At 34.2% G+C, this 13,497-nt stretch overlaps 1 protein-coding gene across 4 annotated transcripts in view; it reads left to right on the forward strand.

Moving 5' to 3' along the window:
- Positions 1-13,497, forward strand: part of BRIP1 (BRCA1 interacting DNA helicase 1) — a 240,837-nt gene that overhangs the window by 80,054 nt on the left and 147,286 nt on the right. For 2 of the 4 annotated variants that reach the window (XM_069078100.1, XM_069078101.1), the window contains one exon: positions 6,107-6,397. In XM_069078100.1, the coding sequence (XP_068934201.1) occupies positions 6,107-6,397 (291 nt within the window). Of the gene's footprint in view, positions 1-4,410; positions 4,603-4,669; positions 5,158-6,106; positions 6,398-13,497 lie in introns of those variants that run through there. The other 2 variants (XM_069078102.1, XM_069078103.1) reach the window with 2 other exon arrangements.

Genomic DNA, 13,497 nt, shown 5'->3' on the forward strand with positions numbered 1-13,497 from the left:
CCTAGGGGTTCCAACTCCCTGTCCTCAAAGTAGATTTTTACTTGAACTCTTTCTGTCTACTTGAAGTTTTTTTTTCTTCACTTGTAAGCTCTGGATTTTGACTATTATTATTTTTGGGAGTTTTCATTTTTGAGTTAATTCTAGGAGGTGACTGGTAGATTCCTTCTATTATTTCATTGCCTTCCTAGTTTTAATAAATTTGCGAAGTTTTCTGTTATGATTTCTTTAAATATAATGTCTAGACTTTTTTAAGCTTTTTCTTTTTTTTGGAATCTGATGACTCACATTTTCTCCTGTTTCCCAGGTCAGTTGTTTTTGATATTTGATACCTTACATTTTCTTCTCTTCTTTCATTTAAAAAAATTTGCTGTATTATTTCTTGTTATCTTATAGAATCTGCTTGATTCTTGAATTATGCTTGGTTTATTCTAATTTTCAGGGAATCCAATATTTGAATTCCAATGAAATATCCATTTCATTGATCAGAGTTCCCAACCCTTTCAAATTTATTTGTATTTATAATGTTATATAGTATACATTGTTTTCCTAGTTCTACTTTCTTCATTCTGTATCATTTCATACAAGTCTTCCCAGGTTTCTCTGAAATTATTTTTTGTCATTTCTTGCAGCATAGTAATAACCTATTACATTAATATACCTTAATTTGTTCAACCTTTGCTCAGTTGATATAACTCTATCCTTTCAAGGATCTATTAAGGTTTAATGAGATGACTTCTTTCTCCTTGGTTAATGAAATTGATTTATAATTGTTCCTTCTTCATCATTTATTTTCCAAAAAACTTAACTATATTTGAATAGGTTGATCATATTTAAGTGACACAAATTTGTAGTCTGTTTAAGTTTCTTTCTAATCACAGTTATGTAGAGGGAATAGGGCAAGAACCTAGAAATTGAACTTCTTTGAAGAGCAGAATCTTGGTGATCCTTCTTTATTCCCTTATATCATGTAGTAATAGTGGTAGTAGTAGTAGTAGTTGTTGTTGTTGTTTTTATGGTAGTATTAGTAGTAATGTACATTTACCTAGGCTTTTAATTTAATTTAATTTTTTTAGTTCCAAATTTTTCCTTCCCTTCACTCCCTCCCCCCAGCCATTGACAAGGCAAGAAAAATTTGATAGCCGTTATATATATATGAAGCTGTGCAAAACATTTCTATATTACATAGGGTTTTAAGGTTTGTAAACCATTTAATACTCATCTCATTTGATCTTTATGACAAACCTGAAGAAGAAGGTGTATGCATAGTTTTCTCCGTTTTGTAGATTAGAAAAGTAGGGTTTAGAAAGAGTCATTGACAAGCCCAACTTCACATGGGTGGAGAAAGGGTTTGAATCCAGGTTATTTTTGTTCCAAGTGAAGTGTTCTTCCATTATACCATTATGCTTCCATGGTATTGTAGAGGTAGGAGATTGTATTTGAATATTTCTGGCAGCTAAAATTCCAAGATTAGTTTTTTGACTGCTGAGGATTTATTTGAGCCATGATTTTAAATCATTGGTTCCTGCCCATTTAAATCAACACGACAGTCATACTCATAGGTACCTTTTTTTGCTGACTCACTTTAAACTATCAGTTGAGTTTCCTTGCCTTTGGTTGAAATAAAAGGGATGTAGAAATTCTTTGGTTGTGAGAAAAAAAAGCAGTCTTCCAGAGTAAAGTCAGATTCTGCCACCCATTGCCACACATGTGGCTCCCGGAGATTACAAGTTATTGGGAGGCCTTTGTGTTTATCTGACTTGACCTAGAGCTAAATTGGCTGTGAATGAATAATTTCAATATCTTTAACTGCCTTATATAGTAACAGTATGTTTTTCAGAAGAAGGCTGGTTGAAAATTTTGTCCCCCCAGAACAAACAAATCAGCTTACATGTTAATTTACCTTTGTGCCAGTGGCAAAGAAAAATAGTAACTTAATAGTGTAGTGTTCTTAAATTTGTCTAAGTGCTTATTGGCATAAGACTCCTGGACCAAACACAGTCTACGTAGATGTCTTTGCCTCTTGAATGGATTGGGGGACATTCCTACAAACTACTATTTTTCACTAAATCCCCTGCCCCCATTTCTGCAATCTTGAAAGTCACTGATTTTTATACTGTCTTTTGCAACAATGAATAATATTTTATGATACCTCTGTATTACATGAAGCACTCATTTCTTTCCATGTTCCATCTCACCTTGATAATTGCCTTATCAGTCCAAATGTAAACCAAACTTTCCCTTTAAGTCTTGCTTATGTAAAAACTAAGTGCAGATCATTCTTAGTGAGAGAATGGCAACAAAAATGACAGAACTATGATGATATAAATTATTTTGACTCAAGAGATGTAAAGAAAAGTCATAAATATGTATTTAAACCATAATTTATATATTTTAAAGTGTATATATACATATATTTGCCTTTATGTGTATGTTTATATACATAAAGGAAAAAGGAAATAGATGTACACAAAAGAATAAGATATATACATGTAAAATGTACGTATACCTATATACATGCATGTGTATACCATGCCTTACAATACAGCACATATATATGTATATACACATCTATACATATGTGTGTATATATTCCTATAGGTATATACATGTGTGTGTATAACTTTTCTCCTTTAAAAAATTGCATTTTAGCTGGTGGCCTAATTTTGGACCAGTATGATACAGAGTACTCTAAAGCACTACCTAAATATACATGGCCATATCTCATGTGTACTTATTTGTTTAAACATTTTCATTGATGCATTTTACTTTTACATCACAATTCTGGATATGCTTTACCATTCTTCCCCCACCCTCCCAACCCAACTGAATCTTCCCTTATAATAATGGAAAAAAAGAGATTAAGCAAAATCATTGGAGTCATTGACCATGTCTGATATAACACATGCAACATGACATAGCCTGAACCTCTCCCACTCCACCTCTCCAAGAAAAGGAGATGGGTGCTAATTGAGATCTCTCTGGGGCTAGGATTGGTAGTTATAATCACATAGCATTGCATTTCCTTATATTATTCTTTTCATTTATGTTGTAATCATTGTATATTTTGCTTTTTGTTTACAACACTATCAGTTCATAAATATCCTCCCATGTTTTCCTGAAGTCTTCATATTCATCATTTTTTACTTTGCATGTAATATTGCATTATATTCATATGTCACTCTTTGTTTAGTCATTTCTCAGTGATGGATAACCACTTTATTTCTAATTCATTGCTACCACAAAAAGTGCTGCTAGGAGTATTTTAGTAAATGTTATATCTTTCTTTTTGTCTTTGACTCCTTGAGGTATGTGCGGCAGAGTGGACATTTTTATCAAGGGGTACATTGAATTACTTGTTCCACACAGTTCTAGATTGGTTCACATAATTCTAGAATGACTGGACTAATTTATAACTCCATCAATATTGTGATAGTGTGTACCAGAGAGTTTAACTGGAGCCTTTAGTTGGAATGTATGTGTTGAGAAAGTTGTTCTTTAATGCTGTAAATGAAGAAATTCTCCTGCTTTCTCTGTTTCCACTTCTCACTCACTGTACCATTCTAAGGAATTTCCCTATTGTTCTAACATGTTAAACTTCAGCAGAGCCCCTGTAAAGAACACATTTTCACTGAGAGGTATAAAACTGGCCATTTTTATAATGTCCTTCATGATGCAGCATATGTTTTTAAAAAAAAACAACAAAATATCACACCCTTAAAAGTTCTAAAATTAAAAACTACTGTAGTGAGGGTAGTTCTTTTTGAAGTTAGTTCTAAACTTTGATTCCTTTGAAGCCTTCAGCAGCTAACACTTAATTGACCAACCCCCAAAGTATAGCCTCACTATTATGAGTGCCAAGACTTACCTTTAAAAAAAATTAAATGGAAATAAAAGTTTGAAATGCAAAGTATGTGGCATGAAAGTTATTACTTAAGTTTAACTGTTGTTGAAAGAATTATATCAAATAGTTAATATCTCTATGCCTGAGAAAGCACTGCTGTACTAGATTACCCTTGTGTTCCGAAGTAATATTTACTCTTTGCATTTAATGAAACATTGGGGCCTATGCCTCCTCTCCCATGAAGGATGAATTTTGCTATAGTGTGAACAGGGGAAAGCTGAATTAAGTGCAAAGATTGAGTATAGACTTAAAAGTCTGCTGTATGAAAAAGTAAACTGATTCTTCTGCTTAAAGTTACATTAATTCTTTTAGTATGTTAATTAGTGTGATTTTCAAAGAGGAAAAAAAAGAATTTGGTCAGAAATATCATGATATAATTTGCATTCCAGTTTTCTGTGTGACCATGAACTGAGTCGGATATTGCCACATATGTAACATACACCACATGTCAGCTGTTTCCTGCCTCCCTGCTGACAAGAGCCCCATTCATAACTCCTCATCTTATCCTTTTAGTGAATAAGTAATTATTCAATGTAGAAGGCAGGATATTTGGAGCTGGCTATTTAATGTGGCAGCACACCGTAATGAAATCTGCTGTTACTGGCAACCTGATAGGAGAGTGTAACAATTCCAGCATGGCTGTAACTTTATCTGCTTTGACGGGGCTGTTTATTTGGCACATCAGTGAACCTTTTATCCCAGTGAGTGACAGATCCAGAAGGGTCACATTTACATCCATTCTATCATGTATTGTCATATTTAATGGCGGACAAGGTTGAGTGGGATAGGGGGTAATTTGAACTTGCTTTTCCACAGAGTAGAGGCTAAAAGACAGCTTGATCTCCCATATTGTGGTGTAACACATGCCATGACTTAGCATTTGTTTATGAAGGATAATCTTACTGATTACAATTAAAAAAATCTTTGAGCTGTCAAATATAGCATATTGCCCTCTGTCCTATTAAACTAAAACCTTCCAGTACAAACTCTTTTAAGCTTATGTGCTGTTTAGCTTTTTTACTCCGGTGAAAAATTCTACAAACAATCAGGCTTTTCACAGACTTTATATCGTTTCACTTTATTTCTCTCACATGCAGCTTTAGTCTGCTACTTTTGTCTCAGTGGCTGAGGGAGGAAAGGGAGCTATTCTTACGGACCAAGAAGTGGGAAAAGCCAGTTGAGTTCTATTATATACAGTGTTGGAATTTTTTTTTTCAGGTTTCAGTTCCTTATAACTATGCACCATGAAATACTTGGTAAGAAATAGAATGAATACTAGACTATGTAACTGACATTGCATTTTGGTGAATTCATGAAGAAATACGCTATGGATAGACTATTTCAGTGGAATAGAATTTTCATCTGAAGCTTTAAAAAAACCTTCAGAACAATAATTTGATATGCTTAGGAATTTTTTTTTAAAAAGCTATTCTGAATGATAATGATAATGGGAAAAACTTAGATGAAGGGTTATTGAATTTCAACTATATTAGCATCAAATAAACAATCTTTATTCCTTGTCAAATATTAATATTATTTCATTAACCTTTCTACTTGTGCCAGAAATGAATCTTACAATAATTTTCTAAGTTTTGTCTTTTTTCTCAAAGGCTAAAATTGTCCAGTATGAGATCTCTGTGGCAACTTGACATTAAGCTGTTCTTTTGTAAATTACATAAAGAAAGCTTTGTTTTTATTTAACTAAAAAATTAAAGAATATATTTCTTATCTGCTGCTTGATTGGAATCTGTTCTATTGGGCCATAGTATAAACGTAAAATAAAGAAATGATAGTACCAAGAAATTCACATAAATTAAGTGAATGCTAGAATTAATACCTTTTTTCTTAATGTATTTTTAGTGGGAAAAATAAGAATGAATACTTTGGTTGTTGAAATTAAAATTTAATTTTATGTAGATTTGTATTATATTTCTATGGTCCAGTATAATTATATAAAATTCCTTTGAAGTTCTTTTTGTATTGGTGAAGGAACAATCTTAACTATAGTTTTTTATTTTATTTTTAATACATACTTAGCATATACCTATGTTATTTTTTACATTTTATTTATTTTGGAAGGAATTTTAGGTCTAAAAATTCGTTTTTACTTGACTGCTGTGATTCATTTTTTGATCATTTTATAGTAGATTTTATGAGTATGTTGTAGGGGGTAATATCATAAACAAAATTTTTTTGTTGTTACAGCTTCCTGGTCCTTGTACTCGGTGTTCCTGTTCCATTAAAAGTGAGAAAAGTCAAGATGATGATAATATAACAAAGAAAGAACGTGGGGGAAAATTCAAGACACCTAAAATATTTTTTGGGACTCGTACACATAGACAGATAGCTCAGATTACTAGAGAACTACGGAGGACAGCATACTCTGGGGTCCGAATGACTATTCTCTCTAGCAGGGATCATACTTGTGTCCATCCTGAAGTAATCGGTAATTTCAACAGAAATGAAAAATGTATGGAGTTGATGGATGGGAAAAATGTGAGTAAAACAGTTTTGTTTTAGGAAAGAATAAGGCATAAAATTTTCAAGATGTGTAATTTATGTTTAGAATGATAATTCAGCCTTTACAATTTATTAAATCCTTATGACCAAAGTGAGTGTCTGCTAGGACTATTTCATTTTTGAAAAAAAGGTATATTTTCAATAAATCTTGATTATCAACACAGCAAGTTAAAATTGTAAGACTTAGGACCAAAGTTTATATTCTAGTTTAATTCCCTAGTCACATGTTCAATTGCAAAACTTCTAATTCTTCTTTCTTTCTGCCCCCAAATAAATGTCTCCAGTTCTTAGGTTATTAGAAGGTGCAGAATCTAACATTTTCAAATGGTATTGATCTGTGTACGTGCAATTAATTTATCTTGAGAATGAAAAAAACTTAGACTTCACCTTTAATTCTGCCAAACATAAAAATCATCATTTTAGTTATTTTGCCCCTAAATTGTGTTTATTGCAGGCTTTTGTCTTTGAAAACTTTTCACAGTACAAAAGGATGAAATAATTTTTAAAAATTATGAGACATATTAAGATTCCCTTGATAAACTTAGAAAAATCTGTATTCAGCTTAGGTGGATTATAAAAGAAAATCTTACTAGTTTATATGAGATTTTGTAAGTTGGTTGGTAAATTCACTTGGGAATCTACACTCTAGTACAGTTGCTAGTTAGCTATAATACTTAGTATTTCATGCCTGGAATTATATTCAGCAGTCAGCAGAGAGGTACCTTGGATGAAAGAGCATTGGTAGCATATGTAGAATGTCTAATATCTTATGGAAGTAATGTTATCTTTCATCTAAACTTTTAATCAAATCAGGGTAATGTTGGTTATACCCAGAAGCCTTTGAGTCAAGGTTTCTAAAGTTTAATTTCATCTATTTTATATATATATATAATTTTTTTTTTTTTTTTTTGCTGTATGATTTGAGTACCCTTTTTTCCCCGATATTGTTACTTGTTAGATAGGGATAAAATAAATGAATCTACATAATCCTCAAGATAATCTTCAGTGATATAAAAATTTTTGAGAATATAGAATAAAGTCCTAAATAGTTACTTATTCAGAAACATAGAGCAAATGAATAAAAGAAACATGGATGAGAATCTAAGGCTCTTTTCTTCAATCCATTGTAGAAACCAGCTGCCTATTAATTTGTCTTAAGTTCTTTCATAACATTTAAGGAACTCTGAAATTTCCCACTTGCAATTTCTTTTGAGGAGATTCTTCTCCAGATATTTTTTTGAAAGAAAGATACTATATGTATTTGTATGCATATGTATATTATACAGAGAAAGTGAAAGAAATACCAAAAATGGCTCAGTGGAGACAGGAATTGCCTACTCATTCAGACCTGGAAATTCTGTTTTAGATAGTCTAACCCCCAATTCTAGACCTGTAGTTGATCTGCAGATTTCCTTAAATGTTTAAAATTTGATTTTTACTACGAAAGCTGAATAAAAGTATCTTGTTATCAACATTGCTTTGCTTTCACTTGTGGAAATGTTATCATGTTACTAACTTTGCCTCCAGTATTGTCCCATCAATTAAATCAAACTTTAAAAATTTGGGAGAATGTGACATTGTTTAAGACTTTGTAATCACCTTTCCCTCAGCAAACTTAGTCATGTTTGATTAGCTTGGTTCTTATTTGTGATGAATATTCATTAATTGGTAATGAATAATGGAAATAGCCTGTAAAATAAGTAATTAAAGGCAATATTCAGAATTTTGCTGCTGTTTCACAGCCCATACTTTGAACTGGTGATAGTTGTTCTTAAATAATAAAAATATAAGTAGTTGAAGACATTTTGTCATTATTATGGACATTGGTAAATATGTCAGCATTATTTTGTCAGGTACTAGCATATAATTTAAATTCATTTCAAACATTTACCAATCTTCAAGTCATTTTTGTCAGGTAGTTAATTGAGTTCCAGAATGCCTCCCTGCCTACCTAACCTGGTGGGTGTGAACACAGTCAACATTTGCTTTTCTTGTTCCTGGGCCCTCGGGTAATTTGGTATTGTAATGAAGGCCAATTACACTGTCACTGTAGGTGTCTGTGTTTACTGAACTTGTTTCACCAAAGTGGGAAGATAAATAGATATCTGACAGTTTGAGTAAAAAGAGCTTAAAGTGTGATAACACTTCAGGGACAGCCTTTCCTTAGGGTTGTGTTACACTTAAAATGGATGAGCTTTTCTGCTTTTGCTATCAGTCTTCATGTGGGTGTTGGTCTAAATGCCCTTAAAGTGTAAACTTTCTGATTTTTGGCTTGATCATAGAGGACATGTGTTTTTGTTCACTGTTTCCTTTGCTGAAGTGCTCTTTAGGAAAAAAAAGTCAATTGACTATATGAAATTAGTCTTTGTTTAGTTTAAGAAAACAAATTTAATTAGATCCAGATATATAAACACTAAAAAATTAAATACGTAGGAGTGGCTGCCCTTTGCCAATCAAGATGAGACTTCCCATAGTGCTGCTTTGCGGGGGGAGGGGGGGCGGGTGGAGAATGCTCAAGGTATAGTCTTAGAGCTAGAAGGGACCTTAGAACCTAACATGTATTAGATATCCACCTGGTATATGGAACTTTCCTGCTACACATCTAATCCATGGATTAGCTTTCAAGACCAGTGGAGGAGAGGCTATGAAGATGGTTAAAACACAGATTAGATGAATGTCACTTTAAGTGCGCTTTGGATAGCAAGTCTTTCTCATCTGACTTTTTTTTTAATCACACAATAACCATATAGAATGTCAATGCTAGGAAGGGACCTTGGAGATTGTCCAATCCAGCCTCCTCATTTTACAGTGGGAAACAGGCCTAAAGAAGGAAAATGACTTGCTCTGTAGAGTGGCAGAGCTAGTACTAGACCTCAGGTATCCTAAGTCCCAGTTAAATGCTTTTAATTTAAGGGCTAGGTGGTACAATGGTACAAAAGGGCACCATTGTAAGGAATATCTGCCTTTGATGAGATGATAGATCCATGAATTACAAATTAATCAACTAACTTTACCTACATCATTGAGGCAGCTAGTTGATTCAGAGGATAGAGCCCTGTATCTGGAGTCAGGAAGACCTGAGTTCAAATGTGACCTGAGACATTTATTAGCTGTGTGACCCTGAACAAGTTACTTAACTTCTCTTTGCTTCAGTTTCCTCGACTGTGAATTGGGAATTCTAATAGCACTTACTTTCCAGAGTTTTTATGAGGATCAAGTGAGATGATGTATGTAAAGTGCTTAGCACAGTGCCTGGCATATAGTAGGCTTGTTTTCTTCCTTCTTTACTTAATACTACAGCACAGGAGTAGGCCACTAAATCAAGGGTACCCTGTCCAACCTATGATTGTTTTTTGCCATTTGTATGTACAGGGAAGAGTGGAAGCTCATATGTATGCCACTGCCATTGTAGGGACTAGTCTAACCATTCATTCCTGCACAAGAAAGAGAAGTTTATAAAGGATGATAGAAAAGGGGAATTAAAAACAAAGAATATATATTTTATGGGAGAAACGACTAGGAAAAAAGAACAGGAGCATAGAGGAATGAACATTTTGTAGAAAATGAGTTGAGCAGAGAGGACTGTATAATTCCTTGTTTTATGGCATTTTTCTGGAGTGAGTATCAAGCAGGTAGCTTCCCAGTCAGTGCAACCTTGCATGAATTATTGGTCCGATGCTTTACATTTTACTCTTTTTTTGTGTGTATGTAGCTCATGTACTTTTACTAGATCTTCCTTCCTCTGGTTATAAATAACTAGATATACAGATCTAGCGTAATGACAATAATAGGTAAACCTGTCCCCTCTGTAGAAAATATTTCAGGCCACTTTTCATTATTTTCAGCTGTAATTCCAGGCACTAAAAGCAACTGCTTGCAGCAGCCTCTTCTAATGTGAAAGGCAATGATAATAATACTAATAGCAAAATTTATATAGCATCTTCTGTGTGTCATGTGCTCTCCTAAGCACTTTACAAGTATTATCTCACTTAATTCTTACAACGACTCTGAGAGGTAGGTGCTGTTATTATCCCCATTTCTTTTGCAGTTGAGGAAACTGAAGCAAATAGTAGTTAACTTGCTCAGAGTCAGCTAGGAAGTATGTTTGGCTGTATTTGAACTCAAGTCTTCCTGATTCCAGATCTAGTGCTCTATATCTGCACCACTTTGCTGCCTCAGTGATGTGGGCAAAGTTAGTTGATTAATTCATACTTAATAGATCTATATTCTTATCAAGGTAGACAGTCCTTACAATGGTTCCTCTTTTGTTCCTTGATTTTTTTTCACATATTTTAAAATGAATTTTAAAAATTCAACTAATTATTCAACTAATAAAACATTTATTTTCTCTTCAGAGGAGGGGCAGGGGTAGAGGAGAGAAAGAAAAACAAAATTCTTGTGACAAAGATGAATAGTCCTTGTATGCCTTCTCATTCTTAAAATCCTTGATTGTGTTTTCCTGTAGATACATCACCTGAGATCCACCCAAAGTGTTTGGGACCTTCTTTTATATCTTTTGAAGTAGGCACTTGACTCATCCATCCTTTATTTCTCCATTTTGCCACATCATTGGTCCATTCCTTTTCTCAGTCTTAAATTTTTTGAATGACATTCTTTATTTCATGTCTCCTGTGCTATTCTTTGTTGTGCTATGTGGCGGTATATTCATATATTCCTATATATTCCACTTTTCTTCAGGGATGCCCACAATATGTGTATTAGCTTATTTTTGTCCCACCCAATCTATTTAACCATATGCATTAACATCTGCTCTACCACTGCTACCCTGCTTCTTCCTACCTGGACTAACTTCCTCTATATCATGGCTTATCTTAGAATACATGCCTCGGTCCCTGGGAAAGTCAATCTACTTAATTTTGGAGCCAATTGTTATGATTATGGATTCAATGAGTGCAAACTTATTTAGTCCTTTATATTTAGCCAGCCCTTTGGCCATGCTTTGCTTCATATCCCATTCAGCAGTCCATCCATATGGGCACATTGCCACCTCACATATAGACCTAATTTCTTTCTGTGGACACAGTAACCAAATCAGTAGCACTGTTACTTCTGGGAAGGGCAAGGTATATCATTTGATTGACTGCCTTGAGTTTCTTCTAATCGTCTCTGTACCTCCCTGACCAAAGTGTCCCTTGGTACCTGCCCTTATTTGTCATCTCCTATTAAATGTAAATTACTGGAAGACAAGAACTTTCTAGTTTTTTTTTTAAATTTATTTGTATCCCCGGTGTACATACAGTACACATAGCAGGCTGTTAATATATGCTCTTCCACTTATTCATAAAGATTTTTTAGAAATGGAAATGTAGCCCTTTGAGTTGATAGTTATTACTTTTTTTCTGTCTCTTTTTTTTAAAAATTTTTTTTAAAGCAATTTGAGGTTAAGTAACTTGCTCAAGGTTACACAGCCAGTTATTTCTGGGTGTGGTGCTAAGTATCAGAGCCCGGATTTGATCCCAGGTCATCCCGACTCTGGGGCCAGTGCTCTTACTCATTGCACCACCTGGCCACCCCTAAGCAATTGAGGTTAAGTAACTTACTCAATGTTAGGTATTTCTGGGTGTGATGCTAATTGTCTGAGTCTGGATTCGATCCCAGGTCATCCTGACTCTGGGGCCGGTGCTCTTACTCACTGTGCTACCAGGCTGCCCCCCTCTCTCTCTCTTTTTTAAAGTAGTATCTGTACTTTTTACCAAGCCTCCTGTTTCAGGAGGTCCCAAATACTCCCAAATTATGTCGCTTCCACCATAGACCTCCTCAGTGTATATCTAATCTTTTCTAACTGTTTTCCCCATCTTTATTTTCTTTAATGGCCTTTCTGTTTCCTAGTGCAGTGGTTCTTCTGTCAGTGACAATAAGTATTTGTCATAATAATCTTGATGAATCTTTTCATTTTTCATCAGTTTCTTGTCTTCTGGTTTTGTCCTTTTGTTGTCTCAATGTGATCTAGCTCTGTTTATCTCACCACAAACTTTCCGTAAACTTGCTTCTCCTGCTTCTTGCTCTCTTATATATATAGTTTTTTTTGCCTTTTTTTTGGGAGGGCAATTGGGGTTAAGTGACTTGTCCAAGGTCACACGGCTAGTAAGTGTGTCAAGTGTCTGAGGCTGGATTTGAACTCAGGTCCTCCTGACTCCAGGGCCGGTGCTCTATTCACTGCGCCACCTAGCCACCCCTCTCATATTTTTCATAATTTTCCACCTTTTCCTTAGTAATATTTTACAGCCAAGTTTGTATTCTAAACTACTGTTGCCCATGATTGCTATATCTCTGCTTGGCAAGATGCTCAAGTGACTGAAGTGCTTGCAAAGCTATTTTTGTCTCCTTTTTGTGGTGATTGATTTGTATCAGTTAAACTTCCTTAGGAAATGTTCATAGAGTCTATGTTCTTTTATCCATTTTTCATTTTTTGGTGACAATAACTTATTTAAGTGGGTCAGATAGAAATTATTTTAATTGAATACCGTATCTTCTCATTTGTATTTTAGTTTGGCATTTCTTTGGATATTTATTAAATTGGTGGTCTGATTGTGCACAGAGAGCTGATTCAAAAGGGGCTCCTCTTTTGGGAACCAATTGTTTCCCTGTGTGTTGATGTAACCATTTTCCTTTTTGGTAATACTCTTTGCCTAATTCTTTTTTTTATGAAGTTCACAGTATATAAGCATGAAGTTTCTGTCCAGACTTCAAGCTTTTGTCTTTTTTCATTTTCTTTTTCGGAGACCTGTCCTGCCTCTCTCCTTCCATTGCTGTATTCAAGTATACATGACTTAATTTGAAGTATACATGACTTAATTTGGAGTCTCTTATTGAGCTCTTCATAACTCTACTTTTTCATCCTCTGCAATAGATGTTGGTTTGTAAGTAGCAGTTATTTTTTGTGATGGTCATTTTCTAAATGCTCTTCATGAACATTGTAATACAAGATGGTCAAATGTTCCATGAAATAATTTTCCTATCTTATGTGGAGATACTGTGAATCTAATTCCGTAAATTCTTTTATTTGCTTCTCCAAGGAGAATCTATGAGCTAGCTTTCCCTTTACGTACAACTTC

This window comes from Petaurus breviceps, unplaced genomic scaffold (genome assembly GCF_028583685.1).
Source record: "Petaurus breviceps papuanus isolate PSGF00001 unplaced genomic scaffold, PetGlider_PUasm1.0 91023, whole genome shotgun sequence".
In the NCBI taxonomy this organism is placed as follows: domain Eukaryota; kingdom Metazoa; phylum Chordata; class Mammalia; order Diprotodontia; family Petauridae; genus Petaurus; species Petaurus breviceps.